General features: G+C 37.8%; 2 protein-coding genes across 2 annotated transcripts; one reads left to right on the top strand and one right to left on the bottom strand.

The window, feature by feature from the left end:
• Window positions 1-3529: 3529 nt before the first annotated feature.
• On the bottom strand, window positions 3530-12567 carry LOTGIDRAFT_221356 (hypothetical protein). The gene is made up of 12 exons (XM_009065775.1): window positions 12258-12567; window positions 9612-9694; window positions 8841-9048; window positions 8558-8658; window positions 8003-8211; window positions 7206-7371; window positions 6781-6952; window positions 6089-6186; window positions 5630-5774; window positions 5411-5493; window positions 4778-4943; window positions 3530-4454 (listed from the first exon to the last, which is right to left on the bottom strand). Exons 2-12 carry the CDS (start codon window positions 9684-9686, stop codon window positions 4339-4341), a joined length of 1539 nt encoding a protein of 512 aa, XP_009064023.1. The 5' UTR covers window positions 9687-9694; window positions 12258-12567; the 3' UTR covers window positions 3530-4338.
• Window positions 12568-19911: 7344 nt separating this feature from the next.
• Window positions 19912-23728, top strand: LOTGIDRAFT_167900 (hypothetical protein; the record flags this gene model as incomplete). Its single annotated transcript, XM_009065776.1, has 7 exons — window positions 19912-19974; window positions 20513-20731; window positions 21059-21133; window positions 21708-21812; window positions 22323-22499; window positions 23186-23269; window positions 23660-23728. 7 exons carry the CDS (start codon window positions 19912-19914, stop codon window positions 23726-23728), a joined length of 792 nt encoding a protein of 263 aa, XP_009064024.1.
• Window positions 23729-24079: the final 351 nt, after the last annotated feature.

Consider the following 24079-nt stretch of genomic DNA (forward strand, 5'->3'; position numbering starts at 1 on the left):
TCATCTCAGGCCATCTGAAATAATTTGGCTCTTGGGGGGAAGAAGGGGGCTCTGGTAGCCCCAAAACCCCTGGCCTCAAGGGGCTTTGACCCTACGGACCTCGCCTTGGAGAGACAACACTAATTTTTGGCCCCTTCCTCAGGCAATTTCAATATACGCCCCTATCCCGTTTGACCTGACTTAGTTTTTGATTTGGGTATATCCACCCGACAAGATTTTGACGAATGGTGATGACGTCACATATAGTTTTGTGTATTCATGTTTTATGATGAAGGATATGTCATTATTTGACCCGGTATGACCGAATTGTCAACATTTGTTATGAATCTATGCCCATGTCTGACGTATGGCCATTTTTTTGGACCGTATTTTACTTAAAGGGGAGGTGTGCACGGGCTTCAAAATAAGAAGATCTACTTTTAACTTTAAAATAACAATATGCGAGTTTTTTTTTTACATGTATTCAATATTAGATATATTAAATCTGTCCCAGTGCTGTGACCAGTGGGGGTACAGAGGGGGGGGGGGGGGGGTTGTGGCGAGGGGCGGGGACTTAGAAAAATAGAATGCACCCCTAATTGTACCCCCACTTTAATTTCAAAAAAATGTAGAATATGGTTTTTATACGTTTTTGTCGCAAAACATGTCAGAATTCAGAATGCAGCGCCGAATTCATTCTGTATTTCAAAATTTTGTTTGGGGAACCCTCTCCGACGCTCTATGAGAGGCTTGCGACTATGGCGCCTCCACAGAGTGCCGCATTTTGAATCCAGCATCGAAAGTACCCTTCCTCCCTCCATTGAGTCAGTTGCCCTCTATTTGTCCCCGAGTCTCCTGAGGCTGGCACACAACTGATTGCGACGTTTTTAAGGTAAACACGGTATAGATTGAGACTGACAGGATCGCAGGGTTAATTAAGTCGTGTTGTTCTACGACAATACAAGTGATAACCTACAAACATTGAACGTGACCTTTAACCCCTTGGGATATTATTTACTATACTCGTACATACCTAACCTCAATTGACGTTTAACCCTTGTGTCGCCAACAGCATTGCGTACGACCAATACCTTGGAAATTAGGTGATAGCCTATATAAGATACGGATTTTGACTTGCTAGACATTTCATCAAACGGTGTTCTCTGCTCTGTGAAAATTCCATAAGCTTTTTGCTACGGATTCAGCGTTCCGGAATTTGCCGAAAATCAATAAATATCATTTTAAGTGTTGCTGTTGCTCAAGGCATAGGAATAACGTAGAAGTGTACAGATTTGTGAAAATATGTAGAACAATTACATAAAGTGTACATATTTTTTTTGTATGAAAATTTCGTAAAGTGTACCGAAAAAAATTCGTAAAAGTGTACTGGAAAAATTCGTAAAAGTGTACTGAAAAATTCCGTCAAAGTGTATTGAAAAATTCGTAAAAGTGTTTTGAAAAATTCGTAAAAGTGTACGGACAGATTTCGTAAAAGTGTACAAAAGGACATAAAGTGTACTGAAAAAATTCGTAAAAGTGTACAGAAAAATTCGTAAAAGTGCTCGGCAATATTCAACAAGAAGCTTGATTAAGAGTGCTTACCGTATTCAGCGACGCAGCCTATACCGTGCAGTATTCCGTAGACTAGTTTCCATAAACAGTATCCCGTAGGCTTATAGAGTATTCTGTAAGTATTTCCTTTTTGAAGTAGTAATTGTGTTCGCCATTTTGAGTGACGTATTTAGAGCTGGGGTATGGTGTCATGTGACGTCATCAAACACTTAGTTTTAGTGGAATTACCACAGGCGTTTGATTGAAAATTGGAGTGTAAATTGATGCTATCAGTATACGCATAAAACCTCTTTAAAATCCCTTTAAGGTCATCAGACTTTCACATACTGACAGAGATTTGAACCCACGACCACCATGTCCATCCATTGCGTCTGCTAATACTGTGTTTGTTTCTTCATTTCAGGAGTTATAATGATAGCAAAGTTTATCATCGTCTTGACGTACATCACTGCCGCAGTCGTAGCAGTGCCTCCTCGTACCAGATGTACGGTGTGGCCGGATGCACGTGTATCTCCAGGTTATACGTGGCGGGAACGATGCCGAAATTGCACGTGCGTGGAAGGTCAAGGCAGTGTGTGTGATGGACCGACATGTGCGATACCTTACAAACCTTCGCAGGAAATGGTTTGCGGCCGGGTAAGTTTTGAGCTGTTTCTGTTATGCTTGGGTTTAGAAAGGTTTTCTGATCTTTTCGTGTGTGAATGAATGATCAAGGATGACTATTGGACTCATTTCATGTCCACCTCATTGATTTGTCATCTTCAATGATCCAAGATGGCTTTTGGACTCGCGATTTCACGTCTACCTCATTGATTTTATCACCTTGAATGATCCAGGATGATCATTGGACTCATTTCATGTCTACCTCATTGATTGTATCATCTTGAATGATCCACGATAGCATTCGGCAATCCTCGGCAGTTTCCGTAAAGCGGGCAGAACTTTCATGGTAGATCGTTTGCCAAGATTTCTATTGGGCTTCAGGCATCTGAAATTGAGCTCTATCATCTGAACCGTCTTCATTAGCCCACATGGTGCAGAAAAGTAGGACGTAAAACTCCATTCATTTCATACCTATTAGCGGGTAAAGCATATTATTTAGAGCAATCTGTAAAATATTTTTTCAAAACTGAGCTTCTTTGCCTTCCAGTGGTCCACCGATGGGTGTTGCTGCGAGGAGCTCGGCTGTATGAAACACGGGAGGATGTATGGTATAGGAGAGTACTACCCTCGTAGATCCGATAACCCCTGTGATGTGTGCATGTGTTCGGAGATGGGCAACCGGGTGTGTCAGATGACCATGTGTCAGCCAGAATGTGTTGACGGTGTTCGGATACCCGGACAGTGTTGTCCGGCATGTCCTAATGGTAGGTACCATGCGGGTTTTATGGGGAAGTTCGACGTTTTGTATTTGGTATTAATTGCGGCGCCAGCCTCCCGAGACTGGCGGTACAAATAGGCAGACTGACCCCATGGGGGAACTACCAACTACTACGACTACCAACAACTACCTAGTTTGCGATATCAGTATCCGCTGGAAACGAACGTCCCATGGGGGACAACTGTTGCCAGGTTGCCAAAGCCTGCCCATTTCATGTCCAATTTGTGATTCATTTCATTTCAATTTGCAGGGCCTAATTGTGAAATGCCACAACTTAAAACCAACAATAACAAGCCAGTCATGCATGACTATGAATTTTTAACATTAAATGATTACGCTTTAATAACGGACTCCCTGGACGGTTCACAGATGTGGAACTGCACCTGTACGGTAAGTTATAGTGTATCAGGGACACAATTTTCAATCAGACGTCTGTGGTTCCACTAAAACTAATTGTTTGATGACGTCACTAATCCCGAAATATGCTTATATCATATAAGGTACTTTACGATTAGTGACATCATCAAACACTTAATTTTAGTGGAATTGCAGGAACCACAGTTTCGATACCCCTTATTACATCAAGAAACGGGTTTTACATGACACATTTTGATTGGTTAAGAATACTACCATTGGAACGAACATTTAGTAGAAAACTAGTTAGATTACAATGGACACTAAAATATCAAAAAACAAAAAAGATACGAAATTATAATTTAATTTTAGTAAGTTTGGGTTAAGTTATTCCTAGGCCGTCGTTGAAATTCCAGTTGCTATCAAATTCTGCAAAAAAGGACCGACGGTAATGGTTGTTTATTTTTTGCAGGCGGCAGGAGGTGTAGCTCAGTGCAGTCCCCTGAACATCTCACTGGAAAGTTTGTTAACACGGTTTCTATCCAGATTTATGAACTCAGCTGCATAAATTCTATTGATATGTCAAAGGTGTATGAGTAAGATGGTGAACAACCCTTGATACGGAAGCCGTAAGGACGAAAGACACTGAACTCAATGGTGCTACGTCATTATCCAATTTTACTAGTCTAATTAAAATTAGACTAAACTTGCGTTGTTTTTTGTATTAGCTTTTATTTCTAATAAAGCCACTTCAGTTAGGGTCTAAAGACTGGTCTGTTAAACATTCGGCATAATAACCTTTTGACCTAATCTGCTTTAGCCAATCAAATTCCTTCACTCTCTGACAAAATGCAGAGAGCAGAAATTTGATTGGTTAAAGCAAGGTAAGGTCAAAGGGGGTTAAAGGGATTGTAAAGAGGTTTTCTAAATATTGTGTGTATATCAGGAACACTGATAGCATCAATTTGACATCATTCCAATTTTCAATCAGACGTCTGTGGTTCCTGCAATTCCACTAAAAGTAAGCACTAACGTACAAAAGTAGGCCTATATTATTTTTTCAATCTATCACGCAGAACACGTCTCAGGATTTTGCCACTGGCGCTCTTCGGAATTTGTTCCAGGAACTCTACACCACCTCGCAACTTCTTGTGTGGCGCTACACGTTCTGAAAGGAAATAATCGTCAGTATTAGTCACTCCTGTTCGGTGAGTTTTCATACTTTGCGAGTACGCGAACACGCATTTTAAAACCTTATTCACTGAACGTTGGTTTTCATCCAAAGGATGCATTATCCAGTTGAGTTTTCTACATATGAAGTTGTAGACTCTCTGAAAGAACGCCAAGTTGATAAACCCAATCGCAAAGGTACAGAAGGGTGAGCATGAGCGACACTTCCTACAATAAGCATAACGGAAGCTTTGGGAAGTACCATAAGCTCAAAGTCGTGGTACTTGGTCTCAAGAGCTTAAAAGCTGAATTGAAACCTACCAGCAACATAGTTTACAATGTCTTTTTCACTAAGCTTTTGATCCTTCTTGAGCACAACATAAGCTTTGGGGAGCTCCCCGGCATCACTATCAGGAACGCCGATAACTCCTACGTCAGCTATGGACGGGTGTTTGAGTAACAGGGCTTCTAACTCGGCCGGTGCCACCTACAATCATGGGAAATCGATGTTCATCAAGGGTGATGGCTGGTCATTTTGGAATGTGTGGTTCGTCGGATGTAGGTCGGAGGTTCTAGAAAAAAAGGGTCTAGTCATTCTGAAAGGGCAATATGCCGAGTCCTCGTAAGCTACAGACAGAGATCAACAGCAAAGCTGGCTAATGCCACTTTTTGGCTAATTAACAAAACAACAATGCCAGAAAGCAATCACTTTTGTTACGGAATTATAATTTTCTACATCACTTGAGGACGGAAGAATCCGTGAATGGTGTTTCCAAATGAAATAGCGTGACCAAGTAGTTCAGAACTGGGATTGGCCCCAGTTGCAGATTTCTTTGGTCACAGTTTCCTCCCAAAGCTGTCTTCCAAAATCCAGTGTCAGCACCCGAATCTTGCTTCTAATCATGTTCCTTTAACAACGGTGTTCGACGTTGCGAAAGGAACATGTCTTCTTACCTGATGTCCTTTGTATTTAATGAGTTCTTTTATTCTGTCGACTATAAATAGATACCCATCTTCGTCTACATGACCAACATCACCTGAAAGAGGACGAGGAATATAGATCCGGTACTCTTCCCGAAGAGTGTTACTTAATTCTGATTGGTCAATTGTATCAATTCAATAATATCATCCAATCAGAGCTCTAAGTAAGCCCGTGCAAAAGTCAAAACGCACCTGTTCTGGCCCAGCCATCAGCAGTCATCATGGCGGCTGTGACTTCCGGTTGGTTCAGGTAACCCAGCATGATTTGTTCCCCTTTGATACAGACTTCCCCATCAACATTCACGGCGACATCTTTTCCGGTTTCCGGGTTTATAATCTGAAACAGCCCAAAATGAAGCTTATTAACCATGTGGACTCTCAAAAGGTGGTGCAGAGTTGAAACACCTAATCGAAGAGTGATAAGGAACAGTCCATCTTATTCTAATAGGGTCATTGACGTACTTGATAGGTTGTGATGATTGGAGCGATGTTTGATACGATGTAAAGAATATGGCTTCGGCGGTGGGCAATTAGAGAATCTAGGGTAGAATGTTGTGCAAAACACACCCAGTTTTCATGCCGTTCCTCCGGCATGCATTACTGACTTTTTCGGGTATTTCGTTAGTTATTTTTTTTAAAACCGGGCCATACCTTTTGTTTGATACCTTCCAAAGGTTGTCCTACAGAATGAGCTTTGTGGTTTTCTTCTGTGTCCAAGTGTGTGACCATTACTTCCGTCATACCATAACCTGGAACAAAATAACCGGAAGTGACTCCACAGTTTAGAGATACAATAATAACCGGAAGTGACCCCACAATCATAAGTTACAATTAAAACCGGAAGTGATCCCACAATTAAAAGCTACAATAATAACCGGAAGTGACCCCACAATTAAAAACTACAATTAAAACCGGGAGTGATCCCACAATTAAAAGCTACAATAATAACCGGAAGTGACCTCACAATTAAAAGCTACAATAAAAAGCGGTAGTGACCCCACAATTAAAAGCTACAATAATAACCGGAAGTTAACCCGCAATTAAAAGCTACAATGTCAACCGGAAGTGACCCCACAATTAAAAGCTACAGTAATAACCGCAAGTGACCCCACAATTAAAAGCCACAATAATAACCGGAAATGACGTTTAAATTTCAAACTTTATTTTCATCCTACTCCATTAAAAAACTTCCTGCAATAACCGGAAGTGACGACGTATAAATTTGATCGGAACTATTATAGTCATTCTTCCCATCAAATAAAAGGAATTGATGTAACCGGAAGTGGTAAAACAAAGTTTTAGACGGCTATACCCCTTTAAAGTAATATATTAAATCACCTTACCTTGGCTAACGTAAGGAATTTTGAAAATCTCCTTGACTTCACATTCAATATTGATACTTAAAGGGGCTGCCCCGCACACAACTTTTCGTACACAAGTCAAGTCGTAATTTTTGGTTTCTGGTAGTTTTGCTAGTAGAACCATCACAGGCGGCACCAGATGTAACACTTTAATCTGTAATAACGACAAGTTTGATTGGTCGAGTATTTAGTATTCGACCAATACGATTCGATTTTGTAACAAAATATTGGCCGATATTGGATGACCCAAATTATTGAAACTAAGTAATAATTCATTAAACTAAGTAATGATTCATTAAACTAAGTAATAATTCATTAAACTAAGTAATAATTCATTAAACTAAGTAAAAATCCATTAAACTAAGTAATTTTGAAAGATGCTAAGAAGATTCCACATTGGATGTTACCTGATGTTTCTGTATGGCCTCCATGAAAGGAACCGGCTGGAACCGGGACACTAATACCATCTTGGAACCACAAGTCAGTGCCGAGCTCAAGATGGCTACCAGACCATACAGGTGGAAGAATGGCAGAAACACCAGCACGGAATCGTCTTCGAGTATTTTCATGGACCTGTAAGATATAATGGTGTTAGTTGGTTCTAATATCGGTCGGCATTTTAAGGTCTGGAGACCTTGAAAAGTCACCTTTCATCATTATTCCAGTCAACCAAGCTGTAAATGGGTACAGATAATCTGGGAAAGATCAATGCTAAGAGGTTTGGTCACGGACCAGCTGGTAGAAAGGATCCTCATTATTCCAGTCAACCCAGCTGTAAATGGGTACAGATAATCCGGGTGAGATCAATGCCAAGGGGTTTGGCCAAGAACCAGCTGGTAGAAAGGATCTTTATTATTCCAGTCAACCAAGCTGTAAATGGGTACAGATAATCCGGAAAAGATCAATGCCAAGAGGTTTGATCAAGGACCAGCTGGTAGAAATGATCCTTATTATTCCAGTCAACCCAGCTGTAAATGGGTACAGATAATCCGGAAAAGATCAATGCCAAGAGGTTTGATCAAGGACCAGCTGGTAGAAAGGATCCTCATTATTCCAGTCAACCCAGCTGTAAATGGGTACAGATAATCTGGGTAAAATCAATGCCAAGAGGTTTGGTCAAGGTCTCAAGGATCAGCTGGTAGAAATGATCATGTCATTCTTGTAAAACGATTCTTTCTTTCGTTTGTAAGACACGGAGACTTACCGGAGCTGTACCAGATTGGCTATTAGATTATACTGAGTTAACATGACTGCCTTTGGTAACCCGGTGGTCCCGCTAGAGAACAACAGGCATGCCACAGTTTTCTTTGGATCAAAATCTGCTTTTGGCAGTTTGAGTCCATCCTTAGATGACTTAACCAAGCTATCGAATGAGACGCATCCTTCTGGACTTGCGCCAATTACTATGATTTTCTGGAATAGAAAGCATCAAATTAAACTCTCCCCCTGTTTAAATCCTGTTCCTTCTAGAGCATTATATAAAATTAGAGCACAACGGAAGTAATTGTTTTGAAACCGGAAGTACTCCCTCTACGATGTAACATTGCATTGTATTTTAAAACCGGAAGTTAATGCTACAAGTTGATGGTTCTTTTGGCTTAACCCATAGTCCGCAGTAACCGGAAGTAAATCTTATGAAACAGGAAGTTCAACCATCATGGTTTTACTAATCGATGCCTTTTATACCTATTGCGTACAGTGCGTAATACGGTAACGTTGTAGCCGGAAGTTAATCTTAAGAAACCGGAAGTACACCCACCTTGATGCTCTTTGTCGACGCTTCCTTGATTTTGTCCACAAAAGGTGGAAGTGTGATGACATATCTGGTGTTACACTGAACGAACTGCGTCTGAAGTTCACCTGAAAATTCAACAGTATAGTAGTTCCATCTGCACTCCGGGGCGTTATTAGAAAATTAGAGGGGTAGGGGACCAAATGTGACAGGTGTCTCTCCGAGGCGAGGCCCGATGGGCGGAAACCCCTTGAGACCTGGAGACTGCCAGAGGACCCAGAAGTCAACGGATTGTAGTGCTGACACCCACCTGTCGTATATAAGGGGTTCGTGGCCTGTAACGTGGCTCCGAAAGACGTCAGGGCGAAGAAAGCCACGGCATAATCTATGTTGTTGGTAGAGAAGATGCACACCACGTCGCCTTGCTGTACACCCAGATCTCGGAATCCATGAGCTGCTTTGATTACCAGTGTCTTCAGGTCTCCGTACGTCACTCTTCTGTCTGTATCCAGTTCTACCTGCAAATAGTGGTGTGAAGGGTAAACGAAATGGAGTTTTACGTCCTTTTGCTTCATCCTGGTCCTAATGAAGACCATCGTGTACAAACCACATCCCCATTCGTCATACTCAAAGACAATATTCAACCCGTAGTCGGGATACGATGATTGAAGGTGGGTCATGCCATAAGGAAGTTTTATTGATTGACTCTATGATTTCGGATCTGGACGCATCACCATCTCTTGTGCATAGTCGAATACCAGGAAGCATCGATTCCCATCTGTCCAGGGATCTTTAGCAGACAGAGTCTATTGTACAAGGAGTCGTGATATTTTTGTCCTGTCCTAACGACTAGAGGCTTTTTCCATGTCATCCCCTCAGACCTGCGGAACTGAAGGTTGGATCGATTTGACAAATTTGATTTTGATTTGGTTTCATCTCGAACTATATGACGGAAACTACCGCGAACTCCAAGGCATTGAATTAGACACAGTTCTCGACTTTAGTTGGTTTTGTGTCCGAGATCAAGGACATGTGTCAAGGTATGCCTAGAGAAGCGAACGATAAGACAAAGCACACTTACCAAAGCGACGTTTTTTGAATATTTGTCAAAGTAGCCAAACATGTATTCAGTAAACGTTCCATTTGGGTACGCCATATCGCTGTCTGAAAATAGAATCATGTTATAAAAACACCATGGTCTAATTAAGATTAGCCCAAACTTTCGTTCCTTCTTTTATAATCTTTCATATTTAGTTTAGCGTTCGTCAAAATAACCTTTTAACCTACCCCTGCTTTTAACCAATCAAATGTCTGCCCTCTCCCGCGCTGGTATTTTGTGAGAATGAAGGCATTCGATTGGTTAAAGCAAAGGTCATCAGGTTCAATAGACCAGTCTTAAGACCCTAATTGAAGAGGCTGTACTAAATATGAAAGCTAATAAAAACGGGTGTGTCAAATCGGCAACCCTGTGTGAGAGTCCACTATGAACATTATTGTGTTTAAGATTGAAGCCGGAAGTCACGCTGTGCATTATAGATCTTTGCTCGACTTTACGAAAGAAATGCATATGAATATATCAGTTTATAAGCTTTGTCATGCAACAAGTTTAAAGGGTACATGCCACATAGAAAAAAAGTACCTTCTCACTGATTTCAATGAAGTGGGGTTCTATAGCATGACGTCATTTGCTTGGTTACGTCAAATAGGCTACGTCAAACACGTTCGTTGTCGTGGGTTCTTATCTAAGTCGGTTTGTGAAAGTTTAGTGATCTTGAATAAGTTATTTTGTCCTCGTTAATGCAGTCAACCCAGCTGTAAATGGGTACAGATAATCCGGGAAAGATCAATGCCAAGCGGTTTGGCCAAGGACCAACTGGTAGAAAGGATCCTTGTGAACCTAAATGATTGTCCTTGTAAAATATAGTTGTTTCTTTCTTAATGGTGAGGACGTTTCGCTTTAATGCATATTGTTAAGTATATGAATGTGATTAACCTACTTAAAGATGGGTTCCCTTGTTTCTATTTATGAAAATGAAAATGCTAATACTTATATGAAAAGAAAGTAGATGTGTTCTAATGACTTGGAAAAATACCAGTTTGTCTCACATGTTCATAATTAATTCATAATTAACTAAATTAGAAGAGAATTACCAGCAGAATTCCAATGAGTGACCGATCAAGAAAGGTCAAAAAGTCTTTTTTTCGTTTATCCAGACTGTACATACATGGACATTTATGATTGGTTAAAACTCTTAATTATATGCAATAAGAACATAATGATATGATTAAGAATACATGATAATTCATTAGAAACAATAGTTTGCTTAATTTGACACTAAAAAATAAGGAAACCCATCTTTAAACGAAAAATACTGTTTTTATGACCGTTATATATTTTGATTCATACTGGGCATTAAAGAGATAGTAAAGAGGTTTTCTTAATTTTTTATGTGTATCAAGGACACTGATAGCATCAATTTACACCATTCTTATTTTCAATCAGACGTCCAATACCTCTAAAACTTAGCGTTTGATGACGTTACTATCGCATAGATCCTCAAATATTATTAGCAAATATTGCGATAGTGACGTCATCAGACACTTAGTTTTAGTGGAATTGCAGGAACCACAGACGTCTGATTGAAAATTGGAATGGTGCAAATTGATGCTATCAGTGTCCCCGATACACATTAAAACACATACAAAGTTTGGAAAACCACTTTACGATCCTAAGCACAATTGCTTTAGTTACTTATTGGACATTGCCTTAAGTCTCAGAATTGCTTAATCCTTACCGTCTTCAAGAGGTTTCAAGACTGTTTTGAAGAATCGCCGGCCTATCCTTACCTTATACAACCAAACAAGCACAACTGTCGATTTTAACTGACTTTAAGAATATGTAGGTCTTATAATTGAATATAAGTAACGTTCTTTGATATTATAACCGTTCGGAATTATACTCACGTACAGCAATATTAATAGCCTCGATTATTTTGCGAAGTTGGTCAATGTGCAGTATTCGAAGTGGACTATGCAAATAGACTCGGTTATTGAGTATAGTGTTGACTTTGTATTTTGGAACAATAATAGTCGAAATGGACAATTTTGTGCTCTAGTGTGCACTGGACAACCAAATAGTCTCGGTTGTTGAGTAGGCTACAGTGGTGACTTTCTCATACGAGTAGTAGTAGTCGAAGTGAACAATGTAAATAGTCTCGATTATGTACTCAATTGCCTAATGAGTGCCTAATGAGCAATTGTCGCACTGGACAACTAAATAGACTAGGTTATTATGTACTCGATTAGTCAATGAGCAGTAATCGAATTGGACAATGTAAATAGACTCGGTTGATGAGTACAGTTTTGACTTTCTAATATGAGCAGTAATCGAAGTAGAAGAATCGAATACGAGCCGGGCTAGCCCCATTTCTGGGGAGGGTATGGTAACGCCACTGATAAAATATGAAAGTATTGGATTAAGGGGAGACAATACATGTATCTAATTTATCAGACTACTAATAAATCAATTTACGCGATTGATGCTCAGGCACCTTTTTATAAGAGTCTGCACATCTGATCCTGATGCACCATTTCATTTTTGTGGGGGTGGGGGGGGGGGGGGGGGGATTTGAGTCTTGAATATATGTAAATAGTCTTCAGAAGTACTGGGAATGTACGAAAATCACATAATTCCTTCAAAATACTTCAAACTAGGAATTTTACTCACTATTTCTATAGATATCTTTTCTATATATCACAGAGTATCTTAAATTGACGAGTCGTCATCTTAACATTCAAACGGCGATAATTCTGGACACACATGGATTTGAAGGCTCAAATTTCGAAAGTGAGCTGTGGACACTATTACCGATTGGCTCAGCCCGAAGTCCGATATTGGAAAGTTGAGCTCTATTTCCAAAACGAGCTGTCCTGATGAGGAACTTATACCTTAAACACGTGTAAGCAACAATTACTCAAGTATATGCATATACGCGAAAGAATTACGAGTGAGTGCGTTCCCAAAGTCTGCTCTTAACGAACCAGTAATCGAACGCGCCTATGTTCTGAAAACATCTATGGCTTTAAGTAGCAAAGTTTATTGAATTTTAGAAGTAGCAATAGATCATATTTTCATACAAAATTACAATAAATTCTCTCAGTCATTAACCCTCTTGACGAGAAATTAAACGCTAAATCGATATCCATATCAACCAATCGTAGCCAAGCTTACATCGAGTCGCAACCAATCAATAAGCTTCTCTCATTTTGACGTCGGTATTGGTTTTAAAGATTCGCGCGCAGTATGGAACAACAAGCCTATAGTCAGAAGCAAGCCACACCTGGCAATTTTCGCTAGGCTTTGAAGTTTACCTGTCTAACGAATGCTTTCGGAGTAACGAATTTTTTTTAACGAATTTTGGCGAATGCTTAAAGGTAAGTCTGTCTTTTTTCGAATATTTCGTTAATATCTTTGCCAATTAGAATTGGTTTTGTCTTACAACTGACCAATTACCGAGCTAGTTAGATCGTAATGAATGAATGAATGAATGAATGAATGAATGAATGAATGAATGAATGAATGAATGAATGAATGAATGAATGAATTGACGAACGTACGAACGAACGAACGAACGAACGACGAACGAACGAATGAATGAATAACATTGAGAAATTTTGTCACATTCTTGAATTGAAATGGAGTTTTACGTCCTATTTTTAGGTACCTTAATTTGGCCATTGAAAACAGGCAACGCCATGCAGTGTGTAATGGGGAAAAGTGACAGTATTTAAAATTGACATACTGCGTGTCTATTTAGTCAGTCGTGAAATGCAAATTAATTTCGTCTTTATTCAACTTGTGATTAAAATGATAAAACTGATTAACAATGCTTCACAAAAATTCCTTTTAGTTTAGTCATTTTACCTTCAAAGACAGAATGATTAAAGGGTGCTTCCCACTTAGTTTTTGAGCAAATGGGCATTTTGTTTTGTATGATCAAGATTTTAACGAAATAGTTGTTCATCTTTAACTAATTCATCTATTCCATCATCATTATGTATTTGCTCTTAATAATCATTATTATTATCATCCGAATAATCATCATCATCATCATCACCATCAGTTTGATTAGCAAAATTATCATCATCAATAGGTATCCAAAGTTCTTCATCATCGTCACCATTTTCATCATTATCATCTATAGGGATTAAAGTTCATCATTATCATCGTCGTCGCCATTATCAATAGGTATCCAAAGTTCATCATCATCATCATCATCATCATCATCATCCATTAGGTATCTCAAGTTCATCATCGTCATCAATAGGTATCCAATGGTCATCATCATCATGACCATCATCCATTAGGTATCTCAAGTTCATCATCGTCATCAATAGGTATCCAATGGTCATCATCATCATCACCATCATCCATTAGGTATCTCAAGTTCATCATCGTCATCAATAGGTATCCAATGGTCATCATCATCATGACCATCATCATATATAGGTATAGAAAGGTCATCATCATCTATAGATATCAAAAGCTCATCTTCCATTAGGTTCTGCATTTTATCCATGGGAACACCCCTTTAACGATCTACACATAGTGTCCATAGGAATAACAAGGAATGTTTTATATGGAGAGGTAGTGTGCAAAAACTTGATCAAACTGAATTTGTTTTAAAAGGGTTAATTAAAAACAGAGAGTACTAATTGTTAATTAAGCAGTTTGACCTTGTTTTGGTAATTTGGTTTTATAATGGCTCGATATTATTAGTTGAAATCTTTAGAATACGTAGAAGATATATTTCTCTACAATTAGGCGTTTATTTTCCTCAAATCCGTACAGTAGTTTTCTAACAGCTTTCAAAAAACATAACGAACTTAAAAACCTTACGTAATGTTTTTAAAATATTTTTGGCGCTAGAAAATTAACGAGTGGATTTTTTTAGTTAAACCTTTCAGATACGCTAAAAGGGGACATTTCTCTACATTTTGGTGTATACTTATCGTAAATTTGAGCGAAAAAAAATTTGACATAAAAAGGGGGAATGCCCCTTTAACACTGTAAGAATTGCGCTCATTGGAATAATAATCAAAACCTGAAGCCATTAACCTATATACTGCAACACATTGCTAAATAATTTGAACTGGCTGTTTTTGTTTTCTGTTCTCAATAAGTATATTGATTATTCAAATTTTAATTCAGTCGTTTTGTCGTAACAGAATCTACAAAACGATTGACTTACACGACAGAGGTGCTCGATTTGTTGTTCTTCTGCATTCGAGGCTATTACTGATTGTTGGGGGCGAGGTCTGAGGTCTGACATAGAATAAAGGCGTTTAGTCGTTTGAATGCCAATTTCACCTTCTATTTCTATATATATCAGAATCTCATAAAAAGACGAGTCGTCATTTTAAGTTTCAAACGTGGATAATTCTAGACACACATGGATTTGAAGACTCAAATTTTGACAGTGAGCTGTGAACACTATTACTGATTGGCTTAGCTTTAAAATTCCTGTTTCTGAGACTAAGGTACGATTGGTCAAATGAGGATGGTTAACCTGTCTCTTTAAGGAGGTTGACATGGAAATGGCGTCTTCGGGTTCAGATGAGTGTATTACAGGCTGTGTATGTGATAGAGATCTCGACAGTTGGGAAATGAAGTTAGTTATGTCTCTACCCTGGCACAATTTCCCTCATTGCACACCCAGGGGCCGAACGAAAATGAACCATACCCCTTCAAATGTAAACTATTTTTACGTCTCCGGCACTCCCTTAATGCAACTGTAAGGGCCCAATGGACGGACGTAGACCAAAAAAATCTGCCTCCAGTCTCTGATAGCTTTTTTGAAAATTGTTAAACTGTCATAATAGCGATCTGGAGCTGGAATAGAGGTAGATGTTTCTGACAATAATGGACACTGGTCAAATGAAACGCCTTCACACATTCCAGGGTCGTAGGTTCAAGAAATCGCCCGGCCCGTATTCATGTATCATTTCATTAGGACGAACCTCTTTTGTCTCTCGACACGTAGATACTTCCCAAAATAGCACCCAGGGCGGTTCTGGTGATGACGTCACACTATGACTTTCCTCACTATTAGAATACTAAAAGGCGGGAAAGAGTATATTTGTGTTGTTTACATTCGCCAACGTACCTCAGTCGGGTTTTTGGACCACATTTTGTACAGGTTTAGTCTCGACAGTCTAATTAAAATTTTTCGATTTATAGCTTTTATTTTTAATATAGCCACTTCAGTTAAAGTCTAACGACAGCCCTCTCGAACGTTCATTAAATTAACCTTTTGACTTTTGAGAGTCCACATAGCCTACAATTTTCAGTGGGTTTTTATGTGAACTTCGAGTCTTATTTGGAATATCATCTTGATATTTTCATTAAGTTTCCATGGGTTACTTCACCCACACTAGATCTGACAGCATTCTTCTGAGATTGTGTACCATGGGTTCGAGTCCTCCTCAAGGTAAGAAAAATTATGATGACTGTACCAGTGCTTCCTTCATCACCACCTAATACCTACATTTCATGTGGTCACGTGATAAACCCCTTATATAACCAGATCATTCGATTGGTTAATTTTCTGAACATAACTTCTTTAAGAATGTTTACAGATCGTAGTAAGCACGAAGTAACAAAAAAATCAAAAAAAACCAAACGAATTCTTGAGCTGTATTTTTATCAGATTAAAAAAAAATTCGATGACATTTTTGAACGAAATTTAACTCTACGTCCCGAATGTTTGTCTTAGTCACCGTAGTAACGAAAAGCTTTTAAATTCAAATTTCCCATTTTAGTCATAAGGAATATTCGAAACAAATGTGTTTTATTCGGAAGAGTTGTTAAATGCCATTGTTCGAATTTTCGATTTCAATAACCGAAATTTGCATTAAGGAAAAGTTGAAAAGGCGTCTTTGAAGTGTTTTGGGGACAAAACGTTTTTGTATTGTACACAAGGATATTTGTCAATTCGGTGTCATCTTGAACATTAGAATATCTGTGTTAAATATTTTGTATATTTTTGTATAACGGTGAATTTATTTTGTATTTAGTGGATATCATAACTTAGAAGTGGGCATTTATTCTCAATATTTGTGGATATGTCTTCGAGGTATATGTCATGCTTGATATTTTCTGGGTTTTTTTAAATTTGGGATATTTTTAAATTTGGGATTTTTTTAAAAATTTGGGATTTTTTTAAATTTGGGATTTTTTTAAAAATTGGATTTTTTTAAATTTGGGATTTTTTTTAAATTTGGGATTTTTTTAAATTTGGGATTTTTTTAGATTTGGGATTTATTTTCTAAGTAAATTGAGATATTTTGTTTTAAATAAGAATTGTGCCTTTAATTGGGATTTGTTTTAATGGGATTTTTAGTCTTTTAATTAGGAATTGTGCCTTTAATTGGGATTTTATAATTGGGATTTGAATTTTAAATTTGGTATTTTTTAAATTTGGGATTTTTTAAAATTATGATTTATTTTCTAAGTAAATTGGGATATTTTGTTTTAAATAAGAATTGTGCCTTTAATTGGGATTTGTTTTAATGGGATTTTTAGTCTTTTAATTAGGAATTGTGCCTTTAATTGGGATTTTTTAATTGGGATTTTTTAATTGGGATTTTTTCAATTAGGAATTGTGTTTTTAATAAGTATTTTTGATTTGGGATCTTTTGTTTTAAATTGGACATATATACTTAAAATTCCGATTATTTATTATTTTTTCTTTAAAGTGGGATTTTTAATTAGGATTTTTTTAGTTTGATTGAGTTCTGGGATTTTTTAGTATCAGATTTTGGGAATTGTTGGTTTTGTATATATTCAGTTTAAAGTTCGAAGTTTGGTTAGGGGTTAGGTAGAAAGTAGATTTTATTTTTTTTCTGAATTTTGTCATTTTGGTTTCAGTTACTACAACAAAGTCAACACAAACGCTGGACAAAGAGTGTGCGTGATTTTCTTTTAATTTTCATTTTTCATTTATTTGTGACTTCCATATTTTCATTTGTGACTTCCATATTTTCATTTCTGACTTCCATATTTTCATTATTGATTTCCATATTTTCATCATTAGCTTCCATTTCCATTTAATTTTCATTTCTGACTTCCATATGTTCATTTCTGACTTCCATATTTTCATTTTTGACTTCCATTTTTTATTTTTAGCTTCCAATTCTATTCAGTTTTCATTTCTGACTTCCATATTTTCATTTCTGACTTCCATATTTTCACTTCTTATTCAATTTTCATTGTAGCTTCTATTTCTTATTCAATTTTCATTGTAGCTTCTATTTCTTATTTAATTTTCATTGTAGCTTCCATTTCATATTCAATTTTTCGACAGTTAGCTAAATCTTTTCGTAACTGTTTCACAAAATTCGTCAATTCTAACGTAAACAGCCTTGAGATTTGAAAATTTAAACAGAAAGAATTCAGTGTATGTTTCACACGTGTAGGTTTCAAGTGGTTGACTATTTAAACACTAGGCGAAAAATAAAAAGTAAATTTCCGTTTTTTCTGACTCATTAGAATATATATTTTTCTATTTAAAGGGACGAGGTCGCCGTCCTTTGGACCAATCGTACCTTAGTCTCAGAAACGGGGATTTTTTAGCTAAGCTAATCAGTAATAGTGTTCACAGCTCACAGTCGAAATTTGAGCCTTCAAATCCATGTGTGTCCAGAATTATCCACGTTTGAAAATTAAAAAGACGAGTCGTCATTTCTTGAGACAATACATGTATTTACTCATCTACTTCTCTCGACACACGTTTCGGATACACAATCCTTATCAGGTCAGCTAGTTGTAGAAAATGGGGATTAAATTTATCATAATGAACTCGATTGAGTTTTTCAAACCAATATTCGTTTCAGAGTGTTCACATAGCTGATAATTTTATGTAGACATTGCTCTCGACATGAGTTTCTGCTACACAATCCTCATCAGGGCAGCTAGTTTTAAAATTTAAGTTAACTTTCTTAAAATGAACTTGGTATTCGTTTCAGAGAGTCCACATAATAATAATATTATGTAGACAAATTGACCACAGCTCGCCCCATGCTCTCGACATGGGTTTCGGCTACACAATCCTCATCAGGACAGCTAGTCTTTAAAATAGGGGTTAACTGTACTTTGGTAAGCGAATCTATTGAACAGTTGCGAGAAAGGTCGTAGCGGTATCGATTAACCCCCTACTGCTGATGTTATCGGGCTGATATGAGAGATAGGGTTAATTAGTCAAGTTATTGTTAGAAAGTTCATTTCCTTAATTGGTATCACGGATTCTAATTTTGGACTTTTTATAATTAATTAGATCTAATTAGATACACAGGCGAGAAAATTGCGAAATAATAACGATACGTCATCATGACGTAATCAAAGGTGTGTGCAAGAAACAGATGCGACTCTGTATTCGGTATTTTTGGTGATACATATCACAAAATGGTTAATTTAAAGGGACAGATGCGCCATTTTTTGACCAATCGTACCTTAGTCTCAGAAACAGGAATTTTTAGCGTAGCTAATCAGTAATAGTGTTTACAGATCACTGTCGAAATTTGAGCTTTCAAATCCATGTGTGTCTAGAATCATTATCATTTCATTTTTTCATTTCATTTCACAACTTTTTCAGCTTCATGCAAAACTCAATTTCATTTCATAAGGCTTTCTTTTCAATTTCATTTCCCACTGGGTTCTTGCATTAAGAAATACAGTCTAATTCATTTCATACGAAGTAAACTCCATTTCATTTCATTTCATTCCTCGGAAAGATCCATTTCATTTCATTTCATTCCTCGGAAAGATCTATTTCAATTCATTTCATTCCACGGAAAGATCCATTTCAATTCATTTCATTCCACGGACAGATCCATTTCAATTCATTTCATTCCTCGGAAAGATTCATTTTAATTCATTTCATTCCTCGCAAAGATTCATTTCAATTCATTTCATTCCACGGAAAGATTCATTTCAATTCATTTCTTTCCACGGAAAGATCTATTTTAATTCATTTCATTCCACGGAAAGATCTGTTTCTATTCATTTCATTCCTCGGAAAGATCTATTTCAATTCATTTCATTCCTGGGAAAGATTCATTTCAATTCATTTCATCCCACGGAAAGATCTATTTCAATTCATTTCGTTCCTCGCAAAGATCTATTTCAATTCATTTCATTCCTCGCAAAGATCTAGTTTAATTCATTTCATTCCTCGGAAAGATTCATTTCAATTCATTTCATTACTCGGAAAGATCCTTTCCAATTCATTTCATTCCACGGAAAGATCTATTTCATCTTAGAAGGCATTCTTGAAATATTTTTATTCTACTTTCGTTTCGTTTTTTTCAGTGAATCAGAGAACATGTGTTCGTCTATGAAGAGTTTTCTCAAATTTTTAATCTTAGCTGTAAATATTCCCATCTTGGTAAGTATCGTGTTTTGATCCTTATCCCTTTCTGTATTCTAAAACAGGTGTCTAGGTGCGAAAAAACCATATAACAGGGCATAGTTTTTCTGTCTCTACACCAGCCGACAACTTTCAAAATAGCTATCAGAGGCCAGAGTAAATGCTTCAGTCTACCCCTTTTATAATCATGCGGTATGAGAATTTTACTAGACCTGGGTCGGCCTATGTTCCGTTAATTTTTATTAGCTTTTAGTTATGATATAGCTACTCCAGGGAGGGTCTAACGGCAGCCCTTTTGAACGTTCGTCAAATTGACCTTTTGACCTTATATACCCAGCTCTAACCAATCAAATTTACGCCGTCTCCAGCGTTGGCGTTTTGTGAGAGATTGAAGGGATTTGATTGGTTAAAGTAGATGTCATCAGATTAGGTCAAAGGATTATTTTGACGAATGTTCAAATAGTCCAGTCGTTAGACCCTACTGTGAGGTGGCTACACTAAAAATAAAAAATAATAAAAACGAAACGAAAGTTGGTCTAATTCCTTTTCTTTTCAGATTGTCGGTCTAGTATCATTAGGAACTGGAATATGGGTGGTAGTTAACGAAGACAGTTTCTTCAGTACCTATAGCTATATAGTCGACTTTACAGTCATCGACCGCGAGTTCATACGAGAGGGGGCTATCGTGCTTCTATCATGCGGTGCAGCAACTGCACTCTTTGCCTTGATTGGCATCGCTGCAGCTCGCTCGAACTCGACTTACCTATTGGGCTTTGTAAGTATACACTTTCATTTTTAGAAAGAATTTCCCTCATTGCATATGGCATAGTGTCATTATTGCAGCGTTTCTCTTATTGCGTCCGGGCAAAATTTCCCTCATTGCACAGTGTAGCTGGCTCAAACTCAACTCAACTCAAATTTACCCCTCATTGTACACTGCTTGGAGTCTATCCTTGAAAGCCACGTTTTTTGCAACTACAAATATTTTGAATCTTAACTACCGTACCTTAGCAAAGTTTCCCTCATTGCACACCATTTTAGCCCAATGATTAAAGACAAAAAGACGTAAAACTTCAGTTGATTTCATTTCTTTTTTCTTCAGTATGTTATAATGATTTGTTTCCTAATCGCAGTCGAAGTCGCAGCCGTAACGTTAGGAATAATCTTTAAGGAACGGGTAAGTTATAGCTAAGCAAGAGAAACGCCCAAAATTTGCAAGGATAACAACTTTGGTTCACGGGGATCCTTTCTACTAGCTGGTCCTTGACCAAACCTCTTGGCATTGATCTTTCCCAGATTATCTGTACCCATTTACAGCTGGGTTGACTGGAATAATGAGGATCCTTTCTACCAGCTGGTCCTTGACCAAACCTCTTGGCATTGATCTTTCCCAGATTATCTGTACCCATTTACAGCTGGGTTGACTGGAATAATGAGGATCCTTTCTACCAGCTGGTCCTTGACCAAACCTCTTGGCATTGATCTTTCCCAGATTATCTGTACCCATTTACAGCTGGGTTGACTGGAATAATGAGGATCCTTTCTACCAGCTGGTCCTTGATCAAACCTCTTGGCATTGATCTTTCCCGGATTATCTGTACCCATTTATAGCTGGGTCGACTGGAATAATGGAATCCTTTCTACCAGCTGGTTCTTGATCAAACGTCTTGGCATTGATATTCAAAATTATCCTGCGTTTGGAAATGGTTTTTGTAGGGTGTAAAACTTCATTTTGTTTCATTTTTTTTCAGTGGGAAAGTCAACTTGATAATAATGTATTATTGAAGATAAATAATACTTATAATGAAGACGACGCGAGTTCTTTCACCTCCTCCCTGAAGTTATTACACCAGAATGTAAGTGTCAGTCAATTTTGTTCCTCCTACTTCTCGATCTTGCTCCCTCCCTCTTTCCTATTTTGCCCATCCCGTTTTTATTTTTCACTCTCCGTGACTTTTGATCTACCCTCCTGACTTTTTGGTCTGCCCTACTTGACGTTTTGGTCTGCCCTACTTGACTCTTTGGCCTGCCCTCCTTGACTTTTGGCCTGCCCTCTTTGACTCTTTGACCTGCCCTCCTTGACTTCTTGGCCTGCCCTCTTTGACTCTTTGACCTGTTCTCTTTGACTCTTTAGCCTATCCTTCTTGACTCTTTGACCTGCCCTCTGTCACACTTATGCCCGCCCATCTTCATTCTTTGACTTTTACTAGGCACACACAATACATGCTACAATATTCTATTTTAATGTATTATGGAAGACAACTCTAGCCAAAATACACTCAACCTTTTAAGAGCTTCTTCCAAAAATTCCATTTTACTGTATTATGGAAGATAACTCATGCCATAATTCATTTGGTTTTTTTCAGGAGAAATGCTGTGGGTGGAGAAATGCTTCCGATTTTATGTATGCAACTAATTGGAACAAAACTTTAGAAAATGGCGACGAAATGGTCGTGCCGAAAAGCTGCTGTTCCAGTGAAAATGTGACAGAAATGCTTCTTTGTTCATTGAACCCCAGTGTGAACAATTCGTACATAGCAACGGTATGAACATTTCATTTAGATTAGTCCGAAAAACTCCAATCAGGAACAATTTCGTTTCTTGATAACTATGACGAATTATGGGATAGGCGAAACCTTAAGTAGGGCAATATGACAGGTAGCTATTGCAGTCAAGGTATAAGACGTAATAGTTTGATAGCTTCTTTTGGTTTCACTAACCAACATTTCGTCCCTGGTGTAAAGAAACGGTTTCTACATGACACACTTTGATTGGTTAAAAAATAATGTCACAAGAACATGACTACAGAAGAAAACTTGTTAGATTACAGTGGAGATAAAAACTCTATGCAGTGTCGCAATATTACAATCACGTGACAAACGAATGGTAAATCGTCAAAGAACTTCATCTTATACCTTGACTGTAATAGCCACCTTTATTGTATCACGGAATGCAGTGATTTGATTGGATTGTATGCCAGTGAATACAGGCAATCAGAGTCCTCCGTAGAAAAACTGCAAATATTATGGCTTAGTGCTTTCTGTTGAGGCCTCTGATTGGCTGTATTCGCTAGCGTACAATCCAATCAAATCGCTGCATTTACAAACGTCGGTGATACATGAAAGGTAGCTATTGCAGTCAAGGTATAAGACTAAGTTCGTATTAGTTTGATATTGTAAAGATGAAATGGCCTTTAACCACTTTAAATATGTATTACTATTATTTTTAGGGTTGCAAGGCAGCTGTAGAAAAAGTATTCACAGATTATCAAGGCATAGTGATAGGACTTGGCGTCTGTATTCTCGTTCTAGAGGTAGGTCTAAAGAGTTATCTCCCTTAAAGAGATTGTAAAGAGGTTTTCTTAAAAAATGTGTATCGGGACACTGATAGCATCAATTTGTACCATTCCAATTTCCAATCAGACGTCTGTGGTTCCTGCAATTCCACTAAAACTAAGTGTTTGATGACGTCACTAATCGCGAAAGCCTTGATACAAGCATATTTTACGATTTGTGACGTCAAGGACCGTATCCTTTAGCGTACAATCCAATCAAATTACTGCATTTACTAACTTCGGTGATACAAGAACATTATAGTCAAGGTATAAGACAAAATTCGTAATACCTTGGCCATTGTGAAGATGAAGACGCCCCCCCCCCCCTTTTTTTTCAAATGACGTAAAACTCCCTTCCATTTATTTCAGATGTTGATGGTCATGGTTGCCGTGTGGTTATTAACTCACGCAGTTAAAAATAAATATGATTTGAACTAACAACGACGCCAGTACATTCCAATTTTAACATAACGCCATTTTCATCGTTTTTTTTTTCTTCAAAATTTCATCTTAAATTCTTCAGATCCGTTTTTAGAAATTCGTCGGTGTTATTCGGTATTAGTCGTAAAACAGTCGTAAACCCTTCGACTTATTCCGGACATCTCCGTCAACCAGCTATGTCTCGATATCACATGATCCACTGCAAACAGTCTACCGTGGAAGTTCCACTTGCGTTGATTTTCAACTTTACGGAAACTGCCGAGGATTTTCGAATGAGCCCACCGCAAAATTTCCGGAAGCGATCTACAATTTTTCGGAAACCACCGAAAGTTTTCGAACACATTTGTT

Source organism: Lottia gigantea (genome assembly GCF_000327385.1).
Source record: "Lottia gigantea unplaced genomic scaffold LOTGIsca_70, whole genome shotgun sequence".
NCBI lineage: Eukaryota > Metazoa > Mollusca > Gastropoda > Lottiidae > Lottia > Lottia gigantea.

Bases quoted from the DNA above. Each gene is read 5' to 3' on its own strand.
- LOTGIDRAFT_221356 (XM_009065775.1), bottom strand. From the start codon at position 9,686: ATGGCGTACCCAAATGGAACGTTTACTGAATACATGTTTGGCTACTTT. The intron at 8,659-8,840 runs GTGGGTGTCAGC...TTGAATTTTCAG, and splicing joins GAACCCCTTATATACGACAG to GTGAACTTCAGACGCAGTTC. The intron at 6,187-6,780 runs GTAAGGTGATTT...ATTTTGTTCCAG, and splicing joins AATTCCTTACGTTAGCCAAG to GTTATGGTATGACGGAAGTA.